Source organism: Saccopteryx leptura, chromosome 1 (assembly GCF_036850995.1).
Source record: "Saccopteryx leptura isolate mSacLep1 chromosome 1, mSacLep1_pri_phased_curated, whole genome shotgun sequence".
Lineage (NCBI taxonomy): Eukaryota > Metazoa > Chordata > Mammalia > Chiroptera > Emballonuridae > Saccopteryx > Saccopteryx leptura.
In genome coordinates, this window is record NC_089503.1 from 86,817,727 (window position 1) to 86,842,781 (window position 25,055).

General features: G+C 36.5%; 1 protein-coding gene across 4 annotated transcripts in view; it reads right to left on the reverse strand.

The window, feature by feature from the left end:
* Positions 1 to 25,055, reverse strand: part of TRPC6 (transient receptor potential cation channel subfamily C member 6) — a 134,868-nt gene that overhangs the window by 14,375 nt on the left and 95,438 nt on the right. For 3 of the 4 annotated variants that reach the window (XM_066371184.1, XM_066371177.1, XM_066371205.1), the window contains exons 3-9: positions 21,940 to 22,125; positions 19,241 to 19,405; positions 12,103 to 12,319; positions 6,007 to 6,240; positions 3,173 to 3,437; positions 1,640 to 1,835; positions 194 to 397 (exon numbers count right to left, since the gene is read on the reverse strand). In XM_066371184.1, coding sequence (XP_066227281.1) covers positions 194 to 397; positions 1,640 to 1,835; positions 3,173 to 3,437; positions 6,007 to 6,240; positions 12,103 to 12,319; positions 19,241 to 19,405; positions 21,940 to 22,125 — 1,467 coding nt within the window. The remainder of the gene's footprint in view (positions 1 to 193; positions 398 to 1,639; positions 1,836 to 3,172; positions 3,438 to 6,006; positions 6,241 to 12,102; positions 12,320 to 19,240; positions 19,406 to 21,939; positions 22,126 to 25,055) is intronic. The other variant, XM_066371194.1, reaches the window with a different exon arrangement.

Here is a 25,055-nt window from a genome sequence, read left to right on the forward strand (position 1 = left end):
TTCTTTTAAGTAGGACATGCCCAATGTGCTCCTGTTGACAGACATAAGCCAAAGGTCCATGCTGAGCTGATTATATAAGCAATAAATGGACATATCATAATGGACTGCTTCTTTTTAAAGGGATGTAGTACATACAGTAGTTGGAATAGCCATGGCATTTAAAAATATAATAAGAATTATCAAGTCAAATTACCTTGTTCATCTCTGCATCCTCCTGGAAACCTTTTTTATGACCTTGGAACAGCTCAGAAATCCATTTTTTAAGCTTCAGTAACAGATAAAACAGAGACTTTGGACTTGGCACCAAGTTGAAGGGAACAGGAAGAGTTCTTCCCTCCTCGAAGTAGGAAAACCAAAGTTTGGCCCTTGCAAATTTCCATTCCACATCAGCATCGTCCTACACAAATACACATGACAGCTCAGCAAAGAAACGCATAAACAAGATTACTGGGATGTCCCAACATTGTGTGCCTAGATGATAGGAATAGTGCCTGCACAAACTCTCAGACCCCAAAGGCAGCTCTGAGTAATTTTCAAAATGTTGGTGCTACTCACACAGTCTCTCTTAAATTTGTCTAAAATTTTATCAGGCTTAAAGGACTACAGATCTCAAAACTTGCACGTTTATAAATACACTGAAAGATATACATGTTTTTCCTTACATTCTTCAAACTCTAAAAAAATTATTCATTCTTTTCTTCTGTAATAGATCACTAATTTGATTAGTTCAGGACACAGACCAATGATTCTGAAATAAAAATTTATAATCACTCTAAAATTTGAGAAAAGGTCAATTTTAAACATCATTCAAAATAATATTTGGAGAACACTGGTATTCCTATTATTTTTGGAATAAAATATAAATTAAAACTGATACAGTATTTCAGTATTTCTAATTTTTTAACAGGAAAGAATCAGACAGCTTGACCAGGCAGTGGTGCAGTGACTAGAGCATCAAATTGGGATGCAGAGGACCCAGGTTTGAAACCTCAAGGTCGCCATCTTGAGCGTGGTCTCACCAGTTAGAGCATGGGGTCACTGGCTTGAACGTGGGATCATAGACATGACCCCATGGTCGCTGGCTTGAGCCCAAAGGTCACTGGCTTGAAGCCCAAGGTCACTGGCTAGAGCCCAACGTTACTGGCTTGAGCAGTGGGTCACTTGCTCTTCTGTAGCCCCCTGATCAAGGCACATATGAGAAAGCAATCAATGAACAACTAAGGAGCTGCAACAAAGAATTAATGCTTCTCATCTCTCCCTGTTCCTGCCTGTCTGTCCCTCTCTCTGTCTCTCTCCCTCTTCCTGCCTGTCTGTCCCTCTCTCTGTCTCTCTCCCTCTTCCTGCCTGTCTGTCCCTCTCTCTGTCTCTTTCTCTCTCTCTCTGTCTCTGTCACATGAAAAGAAAAAAAGAATCAGACAGGATTTCTCCTCCACGTGCTTTATCCTCCTACCACCTCATCAATGTCATATATGCAATCAGAGTTTAAACTTTCTAGATTACTGTTCAAACAACTACTATATAAAACAGGCAAAGAACAAAGGAGAGAAAAGCAGTCCATATTTTCCTCACCCTTGTTGAGTTGATACATAGAATTATTAAAACATGTTGGTACAAAGTACACAATGTATAGAAATTATACCTCAATTTCCTGGAATGAACTGTTGATCATTGCAATTAGCATGTTTAGCAAAACAATGACCATTGTAACGTTATAGACGCCATAAAGAACATAACCGATGTTTTCAATGAATTTGTGATTGTAGTTGATGACCACTGATTTCACTTCAGAAAGTCCAAATATAGCCCAGAACAGTGTCTTAAAACTCTCCTCAACTCTGGGAAAACAATAAAAAAAGGAAATAATGAAGTGTATAAATAATTGACAGTGGTACCATAATAAAAGTGAGATAATTTAATGTCTTTGCAGATTACTAGATATTCATATAAAAATTTTGTACTTCCTTAAACTTCAGTTTTCTCTACTCAGTGTGTACAATAACTTTTATTTCCAGAATTGCTTCAAGAATAAGGTAATATTGTGCACATGAAGTACATAGCTTGATATCTGGTACATATAAATACTCAATGTTATTAACATAACTTCGTAACAACAGATGTTAACACTAAAACAATCCATAGCTTTGGCAATAGAAGTGTTAAAATATTATTTGTTAGAGACCCTTTAGGTTTCCTGCTCATCTATACTTCCAATTATATGCAATATATAGTGGATAATAATAGTATATATCTTAAGGAAATTACAACAATATAAACATAGACTGTTATTGTTATATATATAAAACTGTTACCAAAATCACTGACATGTCTTAGTAGGTACTTCAATACTTTAGTCAGAATGATTGATCAAAGCTAAACCCCTCTGCTTAACCCTGGTGGCTTCATTTCTCTGATAAACTGCACTCCGCAAAAATATGTTTAATAATAGGTTATGCTTCGGTATATGCTTCTGATTGTGACACTGAAGATCTAATATTTGAGTAATCAATTCCAAGCATATTTTGTAATAAAACATGTGTATCTATGGTGAACATAAATCAAAACTCTTGCTACTGTTGATAACATAGATCTTCTAAATAAAATCTGACAAACTGACTAAGGAAAGCAGCCATTCTCATAGCGCCCAGCAGCCTTGTAAGCAGAAGGGCACAGCTGTTAAGAGCACAGAGGTTGAAGTCAGTGGACAAGGGGTTACATTCCAGCTTTTCAAATGTGTGCACAGCTGTGCAACAGCATTCAGCAAGGTATTTAACTTTTCTGAACTTCAGTTTCCTCTTTTTGTGAAATGGAGATAATAAAATCATACATGTGAGGGATTTATTATAGTACTTGGCTCTAAAATGTTAGCTACCATTATGTTAGAAAAGTGCTTATATTTTTGAGTTCTTTCAGCTCGTTTAAAAATCCTCTCATTCTGCTAAAGAGGACCTGGAGATAAATTTTTATCAAAGCATTATTTATCCCATGGACATATACAAATACTGTTAAGCCAACATTTATTTAATCCACAATTTTCACCATCAAAATATCTGAGAACACATACATTGTGGAGGTCTCATTTTGTTTTACACAACATTTATTAAATCTGTAATCATTGAAGCTCATATTTATTTAATCTACAATCACTGTCATCAAAACATCTGAGATCACATACGTTGTGAACGCTTCATTTTGTTTTGCACCAATGTAGTAGGAGTAGAGGTTGAACATTCCAATCATGAAGGCCACAAACACCATAATGAATATGACCATGAACTTGAAGATGTCTTTTACTGTTCTTCCAAGTGATATCTGCAGAGGTCCAAAGCTTTCATTTGCTGGTAAGATATAAGCTATTCTGGAGAAACTTAACACTACGGCAATTGCATAAAGACCTTCAGATATAATTTGAGGATCAGAGGGGTCCCATTGTATCCTGGCTAGGAAAAAGGAAAGACAAGAGTTATGGTGAGTTTCTTTAAGTTGTTTATTTAGGTAACTTTTTCTGGTTAAGAATGTAATTACAATAGCAATCTAATTCCCAATGAAATTCTCTGATCTTAAAGAGCTTCTTTAAGTGTCAGCTATATTTGAGCTTGTAAATTTACTGAGGAAATGCCTGACCACGTGGTGCACAGTGGATAGAGCGTCAGACTATGATGCAGAGGACCCAGGTTCGAGACCTCGAGGTCGCCAGCTTGAGCGCGGGCTCATCTGGTTTAAGCAAAGCTCACCAACTTGGACCCAAGGTCACTGGCTTGAACAAGGGGTCACTTGCTTTGCTGTAGCCCCACAGTCAAGGCACATATGAGAAAGTAATCAATGAACTAAAGTGCCACAACAAAAAACTGATGATTAATGCTTCTCATCTCTTTACGTTTCTGTCTGTCTGTCTCTATCTATCCCTCTGTCTCTGAAAAAAGAATTATTGAGAAAATGACCTTCCTGGTTTGCTGGCAATTTTCTATAAGTGTATAGTATAATAGTTAAGAGCTCAAACTATGGATTCAGAGTATGTAAAAATTCCAGTAGATAGACTGGAAAAAGCTGGTATCAATTATTTAACTTCTCTTAGCCTCATTTTCCCATCCTTGAAAACAAGAGAATACCAGTCCTACCTTTCTCATCTGTTGTGAGAATTCAGTAAGTTAACATACTTTCTGTGTTTAGAAAGTGCTTGGCATTAAATAAATAGTAGCCTTTGTTATTTATTTTTAAACTATTATTACACTATAATGTAATTTTGGGCTTGCGGAATTCTTGTGATTATTTAAACATACTAAAGTAATTTTATGGATCACTCAAATCTATTTTTGTCATAAAAATGAGCAATTACTCATTTATCAATTTTGATGACCTAATATAATTAGCTGTTTCAAAAATCCAATTAAGAAACCATTAGAAAGAAAAATACAGAAACAATGTGTAAGAAAAATGAAAAATATTATTATAAATGTGTCTTATTTGCTGAGACAAATTTCTAAGTGGAGTTAGGAATGGGTATAAGACCTAAAAAAAGCTGTTTCCTTTTTTATAGTGTTTTAAATATAAGTACCACATATAAACAGATAAATAGTTTTGACTTTATAAAATTCTGTAATTAAAAAATTTAAGGCCCTGGCCGGTTGGCTCAGTGGTAGAGCGTCAGCCTGGCGTGCAGGGGTCCCGGGTTCGATTCCCGGCCAGGGCACATAGGAGAAGCACCCATCTGCTTCTCTACCCCTTCCCCTCTCCTTCCTCTCTGTCTCTCTCTTCCCCTCCCGCAGCCGAGGCTCCATTGGAGCAAAGATGGCCCGGGCGCTGGGGATGGCTTCTTGGCCTCTGCCCCAGGCGCTAGAGTGGCTCTGGTCACAACAGAGCGACGCCCCAGAGGGGCAGAGCATCACCCCCTGGTGGGCAGAGCATCACCCTCTGGTGGGCGTGCCTGGTGGATCCCGGTCGGGCGCATGCGGGAGTCTGTCTGACTGTCTCTCCCATTTCCAGCTTCAGAAAAATACGAAAAAAAAAAAAATTAAATGTTAAATCAATACTAAAAGTTAATAATGAAAAAGAAATCCTTACGTGCTCTAGCCAGTAAACCTAAAGAATGTCAGCTGAATGTGTTAGCTGACTTCTTGTCAGAGGTTTAAAATAAGAATGCAGAGGGAATCTGTTTTTCCAGTCCAGGCTTCTCTAAGAAAGGATTTTCCACAGGCAAATAACTGAACCTATTTGTATCCTTTAGTCACTTTCCTCTTGGGAAAGTAGAATGATTTATCACATTCCTAAATTGGGATGAATAATGGAGCGTACCTGGTTTTGCTCTGCCTTCTTTTTCTTGAGAATTCTCCTCTGACCTTCATGGAGGACTATAACACAGGCACATCCTGTCATACCCCTCTTAGGAGAGGACTGCTCTGTCCATTGCTGTCTGAAAATTGTGGGATACATCTGCCTACTTCTGAGGTTCAAAATTGCTGAGACCATTGAGTAACAACTCAGAACTATGTCATCTCTTCTGAAATTTATCAGTATTAGAGGTGATGATCTGGTATTCATATTAACTTTCTGTTTTATTTTTCAACTTGGTCAAAGCCTGGGTGTAAAACAGTGGTGTTATTTATTGGAGGCCCTTTCAGAGACTTAACAATTGCCTTGCTTTCAAATAATTTATGTCTTAAATGCAAATGGTACTCAAATGTGTACTATTTTAAAGATAAGAAAAAAAACACAAAACAAATATAAGACATAAAACAGGCATTCTCAATGGAGTTTGGTAGTTAGCCAAATGATCCAAAAGATAAAATGAGATAATTCTTGCAATTAATTATGAGAGGTTTCAAGCCAGAAGAAAAATAGAAGGAAGAAGCAAAAAACATGCCTCTTCAGATACTGATACTCTGAAGAAGCTAGAAACTAACCAAAATTTCAATGAGAATTAATAGTAAAAACTACTGTTGGCATGAACTTTTATAAGAAAAATCTACATTTTTTTATTAACTTATATTGACTGCGTTATTGTAAACTCACCCAAATTGTAGTATTTCACATTGTCTCCCAGTGTGACTTTTGTTAAGTCCTTCAAAGTATCATTTGCATCAATGATCCTCTGAGCTTTGGAAGCATGCCAAAATGCCATGAATCTTGCAATGAATGATGCCGTAAAGATCGCTAACATACCAAAATCCAGCATATTCCACAGCTCAAACAAATACTCCTTGGGGCCTTGAGTCCAAATTTCTTTACATTCAGCCCATATCATGCCTGCATTGGAAAGGAGTTAAAATATCAATTCAGTTTCTTTTTGATTAATTTAAATGGGGTGACATTGATAAATCAGGCTACATATGTTCAGAGAAAACAGCTCTAGGTTATTTTAACATTTGCTTATGCTGCATTCCCATTACCCAAAGTCCAATTGTCTTTCATCACCTTCTAACTGGTTTTCTTTGTGCCCCTCCCCTCCCTCAACCCCCTCCCTCTTCTCCCCTCCACCCCATAACTCCCACACATTATACTGAGCAAAATAAGTAAATCAGAAAAAACTAAGAACTATATGATTCCATACATAGGTGGGAGATAAAAACGAGACTCAGAGACATGGTCAATTCAGGTTTTTTTCCAGCTTCAGCTCTTCAATAAAACAAAATAAATTTGAAAGGTCTCAGCCTGGTATTCAAAATGCTTCAACATCTGGCTCCAAACCAACCATTCACTCAAAATTCCCATGTCCCTCAAAATCCCACAGTAATGGCAATTTCTGTGAATTATCTGAAAGCAATTTGACAAAGTTCATCAAGATGCTTAATAAAACATTCATTGATGTATTAATTCTACACCTAAAAATATATATTCAAAAGATGTTCACTGTAGGATTCTTTATAATCAACACACACACACACACACACACACGCACGCACACGCATGCACATACACACACACACAATAGAAGTAATTATGGGATTTCCACATATGGAATATTATGCAGCCATTTGATATGGTATTTTAATTACTATGGGGTAGTGGCCATGAGCATGTATCTCACAGATGTCCAACTACAGAAATTTAATTGGCCATGTGCCTCAGCCACTGTATTCTGAAGACTATTGCCACTTTTGTCCCAAGATCATGCTTCCAATAGGCTACTCCCAGCCAATGACTGAGGGCACCCCTTCTTGGGAGACATGGAACTTCTCTGATGGCTAATTTTTTCTCAAGAAGTTCCTGACAGACTTACCAAACTCTCCTTAGACTGCATGTAGATCCAGGATGCTTCTTCCCAACTTTCCTTCCCTCTCACCTTCCCTCAGGATTAGACTTGCATCCCAGTCGGATAGCCCCTGTATCCTTCCTCAGCCCCTCCCCTCTCCCTTTTTCTCTCACAGGAAATTTCTCTTAATAGAATTTCAGCTGCCTTTAATAAGATTGTCATATATTTAATCCTTCTTTGCACATGTTTCTTGGATGACTTGGACTAATAAGGTGAAAAATGTTTGTCATAAGCATTTAAACATGTTAAGTAAAAATAGTTAAATATGCTATGTATTCTATGACTTTATGTTTAAAGCAAGTACAATAAAAGACTAGAAGGAATTCAGGATCCTATTAATAGTAGTTGTCTCTTGTTGGTGGAATTATTAATAATACTGTACATTCTCTTTAAAATTTAGTGTAGTACTTAGCAACACAGGTTTTGGGATCAGATTGCCATGGATTTGAGACCTTGTCCCACTGCTTATTAGCTGTGTAATCTTTGATAAGTAACTTCAACTTCCTAAAACTCAATCTGTAAAATGGGTATAATAGTAGTTTGCACCTATTTCACAGAACTGTTATGAGATGAGTAAAATCATACATGTAAGCTGCATAGCACAGTATGTGGCACTTGGGAAAAGTAACGACTAACATTTATTGAATACTCATAAATTATTTCTGTACAATACATCACTGAGTTTTCCATAGTACACCATTTAAGAAGCTCTCAAGTCCTTTCCCCATCTCCTGAATTCCAGCCCTCATCCTCTGCACAGGAATCCGGTGATTTCTCACCTTTAGATTCACCCCTCTTTCTAAGTCACCCTCTACTTCAGAACCACTGTGACCTCCCTAAAATGTGAGTGATTCAATCATATCACTAATGTTGCAAAATCATCCCCTGGCCATCTCACTACCTTATCTCTCTTCATCCACATTCCCAAGAATCTGTGTTCTAGTTGGACCTAACTCCTAACATTTCACCTGGGCCAGGTGTGGAGCTCATTCCACATCCTCACATCTAACATTTCCATGCCTTGTAGTGGCCTTACTCCCTCCTAAACACCTGATTCTGTTAACGTCTTCATATCTTCAAAGTCTCAGATTGAAGGTATTGTCTAGGGAGGTCTTCTCTACCCCTTCCACATTACACCTCATTCAGCTGGGGATGCCTAATCTGCATACGTTCACAATACCCTGACAGTGCTTCAATTATGGTAATTACCACATAGGTTTTAGTTAATTACTGATTTACTTATTGACATGTCCCCAGACTTATCATAACTTCCTTGAGTGTAAGGACAATGTCTCATTCACCTTGGTATCCTCACTACCTAACAAAGGCACTTAATAGCTATTGAATTTATTCATTCATAAATATCCAATTAAAATATTTTTCCTATTTGCATTATAGTATATTTAGTAACAAGTCATATGTATAATTAATGGACAAAGAGTGTAGTAGTTAACACTGCATTCCCTCTGTTTCACTTACCACCTGAAACTCTAAAGCGGTGTTTCCCAACGTGGGGCCCACGCCCCACAGAGGGTTAATTCGATAGTTAAGGGGGGCAATTTGAAAATGGACTCCATATGACTTTAACTCTTTCACCCTGGGCCAATTAAATGCAATGATAGATATCGGTGCCAAATTTAACAAAAAATGCAATTCTTAAATAATTGCGGTAAATAATTATTAAGTATAATTTCGTTTGATGAGACCAAAATATCAACTGGGTGATTGGCGTCGTCAAGTAAACTTCATCTTGCGTTCACCGTGGAGCATGCCATCTGCTGCGGGGAACCCCGGACGTTTTAAAAACTCATTAAACAACGCAGTTATTCTCACCTAATTGGCCCATCGCAACTTCTGTAGTGTTTCACATCATTCAGTTGGTGTTAATTTGAAATAAGTGTCAGTCAAAACTGTTGTAAAAGCTCGTTGATTTAATAAATATACATATATATATTGTATAGATATAATTGGTAAGTATTTGATTTTATTTTTGTCAATATTAAACTCTTTATTAAGTACTTCTTGCATCAGGGCTAGAAAGCAATAATATTTTATAAATATTATTGGGGCTATAATAGTACATGCATGACAATTTTAATTTTAGAAGCATAACTTTCAGGAAAATTTTGTCAAGTGGAAAAAATATAGATACCTTTTGATTTGTGGTGGTAGTGTAGTAAATGTGTTATATACATTTAAATAAATATGAATTTTTAGTATACGTTTACTCTATGTCACATTGAATATATTTTAACACATATTTTAATATTAGTTTTTAATTGATCTTATTTTTATTATAGCCCATAGTAAAATGAGTGGTGCAAGCAAGAAAAAAACTCGTCAATATTTGGAGGAATATTTAAAATTTGGGTTCATACCCGCTGTTCACGATGAGCGGATTCCTTTTTGTCTTTTATGCCAGCAATGCTTGACCAACGAATCAATGAAACGAGGTCGTCTTGAGGTGCATTTGAAGGCAGAACATAGTGCTCATATTAATTCAGATTTGAGTTACTTTAAAACTTTAAAGAAAAATTTTGAAAAAAGAACAACATTAAAGTCTCTATTTACTGCTCATACTTCAACTAATAATCATGTTCTTGAGGCTAGTTATCAAATTTCTTTATTCATCGCTAAAACTGGAGAAAATCACACTATAGGAGAGAATTTAATAAAACCGTCAATATCAGCATTTCTTAAAATGGTTCTTGAAAAAGATGACAAAGATGTAAAAGCTATGCCACTCAGTGACAATACTGTTAGCAGAAGAATAGACGAAATGAGTGAGGATATTGAAAAACAACTTATTGAAAAGCTGAAAACAAGAAAATTCTCCTTGCAAATGGATGAATCAACTTTGAGAGACAGTGAGGCAGTATTGATAACTTACATAAGATATATTGATAAAGGACATTTTGCTGAAGAAATGTTGTTCTGTAAAAGATTAGAAAGCACCACTACCTCCTAAGATATATATAATAAGCTAAAAAACTACTTAGATGTCAATGATATACCAATGAAAAATAGAACATCTTGTGCTGCAGATGGTGCTCCCAATATGATGGGCGAGAAAAATGGCTGCTTAAAATTGATGAAAGATGCGAATCCAGAAATGATTCTTGTGCATTGTGTTATTCATAGGGAAAACTTGGTAGCTAAAAACATCTCACCTGTTCTGAATGAAGTATTACATACAGTAATAAAGTATGTTAATGCTATTAAAGCTAGTGCCAAATGTGAGCGTCTTTTCAAGCTATTTTGTGAAGAACAAAATGAAGACCATGTGAGACTTTTACTTCATACTGAAGTCAGATGGCTATCTAAAGGAAACTGTTTGAAAAGATTTATGGAACTGTTTGATACTCTTAGTGATTTTTTAAGCGACAAACCTGAAATGAAGTATCTGTTAACAATAGATGGTAAAGCATTTGTGAGTCATTTAGCCGATATCTTTGAAAAACTAAATATATTAAATAAGCAACTTCAAGGAACAAATAAAACTCTTGTTGATGCAAAAGCAAAGATATTTGGTTTCATTACCAATATTGAGTTATGTCAGAAACATATTAACAACAAAAACTTTAAACAGTTTCATTGGCTCCAAAAATGTGAAGTAACTGATACCGCTTTACTTGTTATTGTCAATCATTTGAATATTCTATCAGCTGATTTAAAAGAAAGATTTTCTGATTTAAAACAAATTGATTTCCCAACATGGATGATGCAGCCAATGTTAGTGGATTTGTCTGATATATCAAATATGCAGTATCAAGAACTCGCAGAATTGCAAAATGATGAGTCAGTTAAAGCTTTATTTAATATCAAAGGAGCGATGGCATGGCTTTGTGAGGAAACAGAAATCAAATACCCAAATTCAACCAGATGTGCAAGAAAACTATTGCTACCGTTTCCATCTTCATTTTTAGCTGAATGTGGATTTAGTGCTGTAAATGATTTACTGGTAAAAAAAAGAAATCGGCTGGATATAACACAACGTGGAGACTTGAGACTAAAGCTAACCAAATTGGAACCTAATATAAAATCTCTGTGCAGCAAGCATCAAGCGCAAGGATCACACTAAATTAAAATAATAAATTAATATAGAAAAATCTGTATTAAAATTATTTGGAATTTAAATTTCTGTTTTTCATTATATGTTTTGAAATTTTACTTACTGTGTTTTGTTAACAATTTCATAGTGATTTCTTCCTAGAACCTATCATTTATGTTTATTAAGTGAACAAATCAATTTTTTAATGTTAAAAATTATGTATGTTACATGGGGGAGGACATAAAAATTTTAGAAAGGTTAAGGTGGGGCATGGCACAAAAAAGGTTGGGAAACACTGCTCTAAAGCAAACTACTTAATTCTCACATAAATGCTGTAAGGTATATGTAATTATTATGTTACATATTAGAAAACAGAGGCAGAGAGATTGTGTATGTGATGTATATAAAGTGCTTTGGACAGTTTCTGGTACGTAATGTTCCAAAAATGAGTGGCTATTAATTTCAGTTCTTATTAAATCTCAATGTAAAATCATGTGGTTGTTTTTTAAGCTTTAAGCCATAGCTCTCCCAAAATATGAATGGTGGTTTTTCATCATTGATGGCGTTTGATTAATACTATCCTGTTTATATTCTCCCTGGTCTTTCTTGGGGCATGTGAGGAGACTATGGCACTGATAATGAACCCAAGATAACTCTGCTTTAAAAACACAAAGAAAATCATGGTGTGAATACATTGTATCATGCTGTATCCATTTGTATATAACTGATGTGTGAAGAAATCAGTATCATTCAGTCCAACTGCTAGGGCTGCAAAAATAAATGATGATGCAAAATCTGTCTTTACCTATTACCCAGGATATAATGAGCATCTCCATCCATGAGAAGCAGGATGTTTTCATCCTGAACAGCTGTTTTGCATTATCTGTGCTGGTTTCATTAGGAAGGAGTTTGGTGCCTTCAAATCTGTCAGCTGCATTCATGACTAGCAGTCCCAGAAAAATGGTGAAGGAGGCGGCGTGTGCTACGAACTTCATGAACGGTCCACGCATTATCTTCCCCATCTGCCACAATACACACCAAAAAGAAAATCTTAGCTACGTTTCATACACTGTGCAAAACACATGCAATTATACAATAACCATCTGTGTATTCCAGTGTTCTTCTAAGGTGGTGATTTTATTTATATGTATAACTAATTATAGAATAATTCTTTATGCTGGTATAAAATTTTGCAACTACATATGTTGATGTTCTGGATTGATAACTAAATAAATTAACTTTTCTATTAAATGATGGTAAAATTCTTGAAACATTATATAGCACCAACAAAATAATACTATATTTTATTAATATAATAATAACAAAAGGCAGACCACAGTATTATCATTATTCATAAAAAGCAAGCTAATTTAGTGGGGATGAAATATTGAGGAAGCAGCAATAAAATCATTAAACTGCGTCTACTTTGCAATGCCCAGATCTTTGGCTAGATATTTGCTTCGCTTGTTGTCCTCACATATATTTCATCGACTTGAGTACAATCAGGCATCAAGTGACGCCACTATTTTGATGATGTCATAAATGAAGTAGAAGTTATGAGTACCAAGAAAAGAGAAGAGGACAGCAGGGCAGTTTCCATAATGTACTGGAGCAATGTCCTGGAATGACACTGGATTTAAATAAAGGCCAACATTTTAGGTTCAAGTTCCAGTTGCATTCGTTCATTAGCTAAGTGGCAATAAGTGAATTTTCTAAATTATGTGAAAATGAATTTCCGATGAAACAAGGAGACAATAAAAGCTCTTGTGCCTCCACGGTACAGGATTCATGTCCATCTGAGATTCCCAAACTCTAGCTGGAACAGAAGGATGAGATATGTTCAGATGGGTCTCAAGGGCGCACTGTGCAGCCCTTGAACTGGTAAGCAAAACCCTAGATGATTGTGCAATTTTTTCTTAGAAGAGGGCCCGTAGCTTTCAAGAGCCTTTCAAATGAGTTCATTATTACAGAAAAATTTATAAATTAATAATACTAACAACACAGCCAGTATTTGTTATGTGCCAGTTACTGTTTAACTGCTTTACTCTGTTAACTCATGTAGTCATTGTACTCTGAAGAGTTAGGTGATACTAAAATGACTATTTTATAGATTTAAAAAAAAAAAACACCTCAGGAAATAAAGTCCAGAAACTTGCTTACCGGTCACATAACTCATGAATAGTAGAGCTGGAATTTGAAACCAGGCATTCTTGTTTCAGAGTTAATTTAGTTTGCAAAGTCGTTTCTTATTTTATCATTAAAGTACATGTATAGGTGTATGTGAATTCTTAGAGTAAACAAATTCTTTTATGTAAAAAATAACTGTGTATGGTACCAGATAGATACTAGACTTATCGGCGGATCCCTTCATGACTTATATAAATGTCTAACCATTATGCTGTACACCTGAAACTAATATATTATTGAATGTCAACTATAGTTAAAAATAATTTATTTTTATTTTAAATAGACTTTAAAAAGATAAATGCTATTATGGAAGAAATGCAATCAATGTTCTCCATTCCTGTAAGTTTTACTTGTCTATATGATTTTAAAAATCTTAAAAGATAAGGCTAGAATAAAACATATAGTTCAGTTCCTTATCTCTTGAATTTAGAATTTAGGCAAGACAGGACATAAGAATATTTGTGCAGGAACATGTGCATGTGCATATCTATACTTTTACTTAGTTTTAAGCCAATGGATCCATCTAGTTAGATATATTGTAGAGCGAATCCAAAGTTACTTTGTGAAAACCTGCTATAAAACTCACCTCAAAACCATATTTCTAGAATAATGTTCATTATCTGGACTCAGAGTATTTTTTGTTTTGGGGGGATTTTTTAGATCCTATTTAAAATAGAACTCTCAAATAATCAAATGAGGGCAAAGTTAAAACAAATAGGAAGCAAAGTGGACCTCATTTTCCTTTCCATGTTGTCCTTAGTTGTGTTTCTTAAGAATATAGACTGTGAACAAATGAACATAAATGCATCTTTAATTACTTTTCCCATGGTGTGTCACATGTTTAATTTTTATTCTGCAATGTTTTACATAGGATTTATTTTCATGTATTATAGCAAATGAAAATGTAGCACAATATTTAATAAGCTCCTCAAGGAAAAAAATTACTATAAACCTTAAACCAATTAAAAAAAATTTTTTTTTTCTTTTTTTCATTTTTCTGAAGCTGGAAACAGGGAGAGATAGTCAGACAGACTCCCGCATGCGCCCGACCGGGATCCACCCGGCACGCCCACCAGGGGCGACGCTCTGCCCACCAGGGGGCGGTGCTCTGCCCATCCTGGGCGTCGCCATGTTGCGACCAGAGCCACTCTAGCGCCTGAGGCAGAGGCCACAGAGCCATGCCCAACGCCCGGGCCATCTTTGCTCCAATGGAGCCTTGGCAGCAGGAGGGGAAGAGAGAGACAGAGAGGAAAGCGTGGCGGAGGGATGGAGAAGCAAATGGGTGCTTCTCCTGTGTGCCCTGGCCGGGAATCGAACCCGGGTCCTCCGTAAAAAAATTTTCAAATGTATTTTATTGCTGTGAAAAAAACTGGGATAGGGGCAATGACTGTTTAGTTAAATCCATGAAAAATGTATTTATATTCTGCCTTGTTCCAGAAAGAATCAGATGCAGACTTCAAAATACAAAGTTACCCAAGACACAATGGAGAAGGAGAAGAAGAGGAAAGGTTGAGGACATAGAGCAGTGTTGAGAATAAAGCTATTTACATCAGTGTGGGCCACAGGTCTGAAAACTCTGGAACTTGAGTCTCACTGTCCTGGACACATCCAGAATCAATGTTCACCTATTCAGGGCAGGGTATCTGCTCTGGACCTCACTCCTGACCGGGCCAGCCTGCCTTCTTCATTGAATCACTGGCCTTTGTGTAACATTACTCCTTTGTTTTATTTAGAAGGGAGAGAGGAGAATCAAACCAGATGCTCTGCTATTATTAAAAATTCTAGTTCATAGGGAAAAAGGCAAACAAACAAGTAAAAAAACAAAAAGTTGGTTGGCAAGAAACTAAAATGTGTTTGGATATTCATATCCTCTATTTCCCATTACAAAGTATAGTAGGCAAGGCATGAGCAGAGCAGGAATGATGGGCCAGATGCAAAGAGTCAGCAGGCAGGCGGAGTGTCCTGGGTGCCTGGCAACAGGCAACACTACAAGTCCTTTCATGACCCCTCCCTTGAGCATTAACCCTTGAAGATGGCATCTAGGCCTCAGGAGTGTTTCTGCTCCAGGCCCGGGAAAGCAGCAAGGCCACAGCTGACATCGGGACTAGCTGCAATTGCTAACGACCATGACTCTGAGGAAAGACACCAAGAAAGCTGATGAGTATTCTCTTGAGATCCTCCTGAGACCTCAGATAAAAGTCTCAGGATGGAGGACCCAGTGTGGCTCTCTCCATGGAGCACCCTGCACCCTTCCTCAACCCATTCTTTCCCCAAGAATTTTTCTCTCTCTCCCTCTGTCCATCTCTGTCTCTTTTCCTCCCTCCATTTTTCTTTTCCTGAAGCTTATTTTCTGAGCCCATTTCTTCTACAGCTCACTTCTATCTCTGTGACTCTATGGCTTTGTAAATAAACCTTCTGTTATAATTGAGTCTTAGCTCTGAATTCTTCTCTTCACCAGAACTCAAGAACTGAGGCTGCCGAACTAAGGTTAACATTGGGTGCCAACTTCCTGCCCCTAACAAAATTACGGAGTTGTGTTTCTCTTAAGACTAAGGTAGATTTTGGCAGTATTTCATGGACTTTAGAAATTTGAAATTTAAGTGATTTTCCATTTTAGTAAAATTTGTCATCTACATCTTCTGAAATGTAGACAAATTTCTGATAAACAACTATAAAAGAGAGAATTTTTGATGTACATTGTAAATTATTGAGTGGAACCATTGAAAGAAATATTGGCTTTTAAATATTATATCTCATAGTATTTTTAAATATTTATTGATGACCAAAGACCTAACTACAAAATACCAATAGAAACAGAAAAGGTTACACTCACTTAAACGAAAATAATTTGAAATCAAAGCATAACCTATTTTTATCATAATGAGCATAAAGCAATTGATATTTGAATTACAGTGGAAAAAGAGACAAGTAAGGACCAAAAAAAAAGTTTCTGAAAAAAGAAGAGAGAAATGTGGAGAAATAAAACCAACTTCAAACAGGAACAGGACTCCGTCAAGGTGCATAGGCCTACAATTGGGCCTGGCTGAACATGTGTGAATGTATTGGAAATTTCTCAATATTTAAAATAGCACTTTAAATAAAACATCTATAGAGCTTAAGCAATCTTCCCCCACAAAAAAGAAATTCTGGACCCTGGCTGGCTGGCTCAGCGGTAGAGCATCGGCCCAGTGTGGGGAAGTCCTGGGTTTGATTCCCAGCCAGGGCACACAGGAGAAACGCCCATCTGCTTCTCCACCCTTCCCCCTCTCCTTCCTCTCTATCTCTCTCTTCCCCTCCCACAGCCAAGACTCCATTAGAGCAAAGTCGGCCAGGGCTCTGAGAACGGCTCCATGACCTCTGCCTCAGGCACTAGAATGGCTCCAGTTGCAACAGAGAAACGCCTCAGATGGGCAGAGCATCGCACCCTTGTGGGCATGCTGGGTGGATCCTGGTCGGGCACATGTGGGAGTCTGTCTCTCTGCCTCCTTGCTTCTCACTTCAGAAAAACACCAAAAAAAAAAAAAATCAACTCTGTAAGCTGTAAATAATGTCTATATTCATTGCTAAATGGAAAAAAAAATTATAAAATGGATTTTATCATCATGCTTCAAAGGCTAAATAACAGTCAGTAAAATAGATTTTAATATGAGAAGAAAATACCTTGACAGTGTCCTTTTTATTTGATTATTTGTCTCAGTGTTCATAAACGAGGATGAAAAAATATGCCAGAAAGAAATATGGCCAGGGAAGAAGAAATAGTGAAGGAAATCAGGTTAATTAGGATTCAATCAAAATTTAGGAAATGTGCAACTCTAAGGACTGCCAATAATAATGTGTCAAAACACCACACTCCCTGTAAGGCATTCTGCTTTGGAACTCACTGGAGAGGAGGAAGGGAAATTATTCAGTTTAGAAAAGATATTATAATTTAACTGATCATGAAATGATATAATTCAGAAACTCCTCCTCTTTTAACTCATCTTAAATCTCTAAAGACTCAGAGGCCCAGGCCAGTTGGCTCAGTGGTAGAATGTCGCCCTGGTGTGTGGATGTCTCAGGTTCAATTCCTGGTCAGGGCACACAGAAGAAGTGACCATCTGCTTCTCCACTCTTCCTCCTCTTCATTCTCTCTCTCCCTCTATTCCCCTCCCCCCTATCAAGGCTACACTGGAGCAATTTGGCCCCAGGTGCTGAGGATGGCACCATGGACTCCATTTCAGGTGCTAAAAATGGCTCAGGTTGCAACAAAGCAATGCCCTAGATGGGCAGAGTATCGCCCCCTAGTGGGCTTGCCAGGTGGATCCCAGTAAGGTACATGCAGGAGTCTCTCTGCCTCCCCATTTCTTACTTAAGAAAAAATACACATACAAAAAAAAAAAAAATCTCTGAAGACTCAGGAAATGTTAGTATAAGCAGAACAGAGACTATATACATAGAGGTAGCCTTTGTGCCACTAAGGACAATTTAAAATTTTTTTTTCAAAGTGGAATCTGTGATTCCTATGAAAAAGGGAAGAAAAGAATTATAACTTTCTCAAAAAAATACTATGTTACAAATTTCTAAGTCTAGTAAATCTCACTATTTTTACCACCTATATAATGCCCAGTTTCTGGCAGTTTCTATATCATCACTATAAGTATTTATAAAATTCAAAAGTATATTTAAAAAAATGGCTTTGCATCGGCTTTATACCAAAAGCTGCTGAGAAAGGTCCCTATAAGGCTAAAGCACCAAATATGTGACTAAGTAATAAAAAAAAAATGTTGGTAATAGTGATGTTTGTGTTTGCACCCACGCATTTACAAATGTTTGAAAATTAGTCATGCACATGTTTTAGAACAGCCAGTGATTCAACTGACATTTCTGCAGAACTCATAAATGAATGGTCCAGCAGACATTTCGCCATATAGCTTTAGCATTATTTTAGTTTCACTCACAGACTGGTGACTTAAACATTCCCAGAAATGTGGCTTCAAAAGCATAAACAATAAGATTGTTGGCAATGCAGGACAGACAAAAGTCCGTGCCCGTTAACAGAATTCAAACATCTGAACATTTTTCAAACTTGTTCTGTCATACTAAAGAAAAGTTAGATCCATTTGAACATATTTTCACCAAACCATGCAGATAGATTTTGCTTAAAAAATAAACAAACAAACAAACAAAAATACCAAAACAAACAAAAAACACAACTATCTTTGCTGTCAGGTTACAATGTGCACTGTCCCTAAAATAAATACTCTTCACTGAACCTATCATTACATGAGTGTTTTATATGACTGTCCTTTATTTAAATTAAGATTTTTCTGGTCATATTAGCTAAAATAAACACAAAACAAACATTTTCATCTCAAATTTTGCCAGAGAAAAAAATAAAGACAGGAAGCAAGTTTATCTTTTAGGATGTTACTTAAAATATTTGCTCAATGCACACTACTATAACCTCATTTAAAAATACAAAAATATATGCATAGACATGACTACAGAGAAGACAAAAAGGAAATATACTAACATAGTAACTGAAGTTTTTTTTTACCTTTGAAGTGATGATGTTACAAATGAACTTTCCCTTCCATTTCTTTTTCTATTTCCTAACTATCATATGTTATTTAGCAGCATTAAAAACATTAAGATATTTAAGCCCAACTGATCTTCCTAAAATTTTCATTTGGGAAATAGAATGCAAAACTAGCTCTGATCTATTCAACTAGACACACTTCTAGGAGACCAGGGAGTTCCAGATTTCACAGACATACCTTGCTGCACGGAGCAAACCAGTAAATGAGAGCCAGGAAGGGCAGGCCGATGGCAACGGCAAGGACCACGAGAAACTTGACTGCCATTGTCTGTTGCCGCAAACCAGAAAGGTTCTCATACCAGATGGAGAGAAGCTGCTGTTGACAATTTGGATGAGCTACAAACTAGCAGGAAAGCGACAAAACATTTAACAGCTTGAATAAAGAAAAGTTCAACATCAACTATGTTCTTTTGTTCTAGTATTTTGCTCTATTCTTTCTCACAAAAAAAATATATATATATTGTTAGAATTAAGGAACAAACATAACACATCTAATTGACAGGCACCAAGCACAATGGCAGGATGCTCTAATATGTTATTATATAAGTTAGAAGATTCCAATTTATCAAACTTTTTCCTTATAACCAATGGGATTTCTTTCAAAGCATAGAATTTTTTAAATTTAGTATTATAAAAAGATTCATCAAAAAGTGATTCATCAATGTTTTACACAAGGACTTTTATAATTATATGTTTTTTTCCATCTAGAAGGAACAATGTAAAGACCCTACTAGTCCAGATGTTTAAATACTTTAAAACAAAACTGTGTGCCATCTTTCCTGTACTTATATAAAACACTAAACTTATTTTATACTAAATTAGTGGGTCTCATTTAGACTAAATTCTCATATATATGGGTCTGTTTTTGGACTGCTTATTCCATCTCTGTGCCTTAAACCCTTTCAATTAAACTTTTTATGTTTCATATTTTGCATTGGTTAATAAAATTATACAGGTGTCAAGTGTCCATTTATATAATACATCATCTGTGCAATGCAGTGTGTGCTCATCACCCAAAATCTGGTCTCCTTCCATTACCATAGATTTGACCCCCTTAATTCTCTTCATCCCTTCCCCACTCCTCTTCCTCTCTGGTAACCAACATACTATTATCTGTGTCTATGAATTTGTCTCACATATTTATTTTTAAAAATGATTTCTACATAGGACAGAGGGCAACACTACTTAATATACAGAAAAGCAATGATCTAACATTTAAAAAATGGTAAAGAATATTAAAAAGTTAGGTAAAGGACAGGTATATAAAGGAACTACAAATGATTCCTAAGAATGGTTAACTTCAAACATAATTAAAACAAGATACGATGTTTATCTTCTCAGAATGATAAAGTTTAATAATACTCAGTGTGAGCAGAAGAAATAAGCCCTGTCATATATCATTATTGGTCTGTGTGAACTGGTGCACTTTTTTTGAAAAGATACTTAGCCAATGTTTTGAAATTTAAAAAATTAAAATTTGGCATATTAATTACATACCTAAAAATTTTGTCTACAGATAAAACTCATGCAGGTAAGCAAGTTATATAAACAAGTATGTTTATTGTAGCATCTTGTAATAATAATAACCAGCCTAAAGCTAATATTAAACACTTTAAACAATAAACTGATTAAATGAACACATGGTATAACAATGCAGCCTTTGAAAAGATGAAGTGGATATTTATTTACTGATAGTGAAATGTCTAATATATAAGTTTGTGGAGAGAAATATAACAGTGATTCCCAACTTTCTGTAAGAATTGGGAAGATAGAAAAGGGGTGTATCTATACTGTTTGAAAACTTCCATAGGCATATGTTACCTTTATTATAAGATTTAGCCTTAAAAACTTTTTTATTTCATTTTTTAAATTTATTTTTAAAATTTTTCTTAAGTGAAAAGCAGGGAGGCAAAGAGACAGACTCCTGCATTCACCCCAACTGATATACACCCAGCAAGCTCCCTACCGGGTGATGTTCTGCCCCTCTGGGCAGAGGTGGATTAAGGTCAGTTGAGGTCCTGGGTGCAGAAGAAACTATTGGGCCCCTTATATTAGAAAAAAGTGTAAAGTTGGGGTTTTGCGGGGTCCTTCAGAAGTCAGGGCCCAGGGCATGCGCCCTCCATTAAATCTGCCACTGCCTCTGGGGCCTATGCTCTGCTGCTCGGCAACCAAGCTATTTTAGTGCCTGAGGTGAGGCCATGGAGCCATCCTCAGAGCCTGGGGCCAACTTGCTCCAACTGAGCCATGGCTGCAGGAGGAAAAGAGAGAGAGAGAAGAGAGAGGGGGAGAGGTAGAGAAGCAGATGGTTGCTTCTCCTGTGTACCCTGACTGGGAATTAAACCAGGATGCCAATACACCAGGGCAATGCTCTACCACTGAGTGAACTGGCCAGGGCCTAAAAACTTTTTTGAAAAAGGTTTCACACATAACCTAAGAAAGCAGTCAAGGATTTGGGAAGGCGCCTACTGAATAAAGACAAATAAAAATATTCCAAAAATTAAGATATAATTGGACGAGATTCAAATGCACTAAAGAAGGAATTGGAATATAACAACAAATGGGAAGTTGGAGTTGGGTCTTAAATAATGGTGTTCCTGGCATATAGCAAATGCCTTATCATTTGGACATATGAAAGTTATGGCTGTGTCATTAGTTAAGTACAGGAAAGTGCATCACTAAATAAGGAAATCTAGATTTTAAAGACTGATGTTTAGTGTAGGTTAGATGCCTCATAACAAGGCTCTTAGGATTCATTAGAGAATCTGCCTAATGTACATGTTAATTAGAAAAACCCAGCTCAATTTAACTACGCCAACCCTTCATCCTTATTTAACACCAATACAAAGCAAAGTAAATAGGCTTCATGCCTGACCTTACTTTTTTTACTTCATATTTAATGGCAAGTTTTAAACGGCTGAGATTTGGACGACCGTGCTCTCCACCACTGTGGTACATTTCAACATCTCCATTCAGAATAGCCTCTACTTCTTCAGTATTTCTGCACAGATCAAGGAGTCCAACAACAAAATCTTTGCACTGCATTGACAGTTTTTTGTAGTCATTCTAGGAAGACAAAGCAAATAATAATAGTAATTAATAATAATAATAATAATGTAGAAGTAGCACCTTTTCCTGTGATATTCAGTGGAATTCATCAGTAACTTGGTTTGCTGAGAAAACAAAGAGAAAGATTCTTTGTCTAGGTTTACTGCTCTTTTAACATACTTTAACTGCTGTTCCGCTGAGTGAGCTCTGAAACACCTTAGTATCATAAAGATTTTCTTCATATTCTAGAAAAGGAAATTTGTCTAAACCATGATCAAAGTTATCAAAAAGAAGTGTAGTGTGCCAAATTAACCTGTTGACTGAGGAGAAATAGAAAATAAGAAACTTTTCACACTACTTTGCATATATCATATCTCCTATGTTTTGACTTCATCAGCTAAGCACATAATAGACATTTGCTAGATCTTTGGGAGATTTTGTAAACTGTGTAGGTTAACTTGGGAAACATGACATTTGAAGGGGTTTCAGAGAAAAGTAAACATATCACTTATATATTTCATAAATAGTTACTCAGGACCTTTATGTGCCCAACACAGGGTCAAAAGGCAAGTCTAATATAGAGTCTACACAGTGACATTTTTTTTTTCCTTTGGAGGAAAGGCAGTTTAATGAAAATGCTTTCATTGTAATGTATTGCTGATGACCTGGTATTATGCTGGCAAGATTGAGAGAATGAAGATCTTATTTAAACACCAAAACTCATGTTAAATTTATAGACAGCATGAATTCACATGCTCACTCAAGTCTTTCTAATACTTCCTTCCTCTTTATTCTCTTACATTGAAATAAGACCATTTTTAACCCAATGTTAATCAAAACAAACTACTAGCTAGAGCTCATTGCATTGTGAGTGGGTTATATTATCTCACTAAATCTTCACAGTCTCTTGCTCCATTAGGGTAAATAATGTGTCCAATACCCTGCAGCCACTGAGTGTCAAAATCAGGCTTTAAACCTAGTTCAGTTTAGTCTCAACCACTTTCCTTTAAGAATTATGCCACTTCTTTGTAAATCATTTTCTATTTTTATCTTGCAGAACTGAGAGGCAAGCAGGGCAAATACTATTCCCATTTTGCACATGAAAACACAAGGTCCACTGAGGTTACACAGCATCAGTGGCAGAGTGTTCTCCTAAAACCAACTTTGCAGATTCAAAGCTAGCGGTCTCTTTTATTCTAAAGCCACCAGTATGTTTTGGAAGGAAAAGATCCCCTGGAGAGATCGTAAGAGAAATATGTTGGAGGAATATGAGTAGCGATTAGCTCTGGGTGTCAGTCACTAAGGTCATATTTTGGGGAAGTTTATAGAAAAATAGCTTTCTAGTGGTTGTGTGTAAAGCACCTGCTAGGGCTCCTCTAAGGAAATCATGCCCAGTGAGCTTTCAATGCAGTTTAGAATTTTATAAACAGGCTACACTTTGCTAACTGTAGGTCTAAGCAGCTTCTGTAAAAGCAAATTGAGGAAACAAATTATGTCTTAGCTTAGAATGGCTCAAACCAATTCTAAAAATGTATCTGGTCAAGTAGTACAAGCAGAGTTCCAAGGAAACAACTTTACTCTTTCCATAAAATTATCAGTTCGGGGTGGGGGCAAACATTAGGTACAGAAGTGCCAATGTGTACATCCACTATGTTCTAGATAGAAACTTGGACTTTTAGAGCTAATATACCTTTAATCATATCCCAGGTCTTTCACTGGTTAGCCATGTGATCTTAAATACGTAGAAGCCACCCTACGAGACAGGTGCTACTATTGCTGTCATTTTACAGTGAAATTAAATAAGTGTTAAAGAGACCACACATGCAAAGTTCATAGCATGATGATGAGCATTTAGCAAACATTCAATAAGACATAAGCATTTTATTTACTATCATCAAAGGCAGGATCTTAAAACAGGCCATTGCCTGCCATTGGTAAGAGCCCACGGAGCTATAATAAAATCTAATGCACCTAACCTCTCCCCTCTCCTCTTGGTAGCATTTAGTTCTAGATGTACCCTTAGTCATTTTAATGTCAAAAATGTCAAAATCAATACTCTGTAAAAGTCTAAAAATGTCTCATGGTGAAGTTAGACATTTAAAAAGAGAGTGTGATCAATCAACGGTGGGGTAACGCTTTTTAGGAAAAACCACGTGGACTGAAAAAGTAAGGCGCAGGAGCTTCTTGCTGTTTATACGTCGGTTCCACTACACTGCTAATGCTCAGGACATGTTCTCAAGGGAAAAACAAACACCCAAAGACCCATGTTAAAGAAAGAAAAGAATAATACTCTGCTTTTAGAAATACATGTTTTTCATTTTCACCCTGAGAATCCATTTGCCAATGTTTCATAGTTTAAGGTCTTTCAAGCTGATGTGTAAACCCACTTATGAAATGTTGGCAGCGGTTCATTCGCCAGATGCAGCAGTGATCCGGGTTCCCTGAAAAGAGAAGTGAAGCTGGAGGGTTGGTTTCATTCTGGGTCATGTCTTCAGGTCACACACCCACACCATACACTATAAATTAGAAGTGGGTGCTCACCTGTTAACCTTTCAGTTGAAAAGAGATGACTGATAATGGGCTAACAGAACAGCATTTAGAAATTTAAAGACATAAAAATGTCCCTGTTAAAATGATCTTTTCAAAATGTCATCTTAGTTGCATATGACATCACAGAAGAGATGTTAGGGTCTGTAATGTTAATGTCTGGCTCTTCTTTCTGTATAAAGAATGAAGTTTGCTTTATATAAATTAACAGTGGAAAAGCATACCTTAATTCTCACTAATCAACCATCTGGGCTGCGGAGAAGGGCAGACCTGGGTTAGAATCTAGGAGCAACCACTTTGAAACTAGCTGCATGGCTTTGGACAAATGACCTAATCTCTTAAAGCCTCAAAATCCTCTTATATAAAATAGGATAATACGAGTACCCACTTTCAGGGTTGCT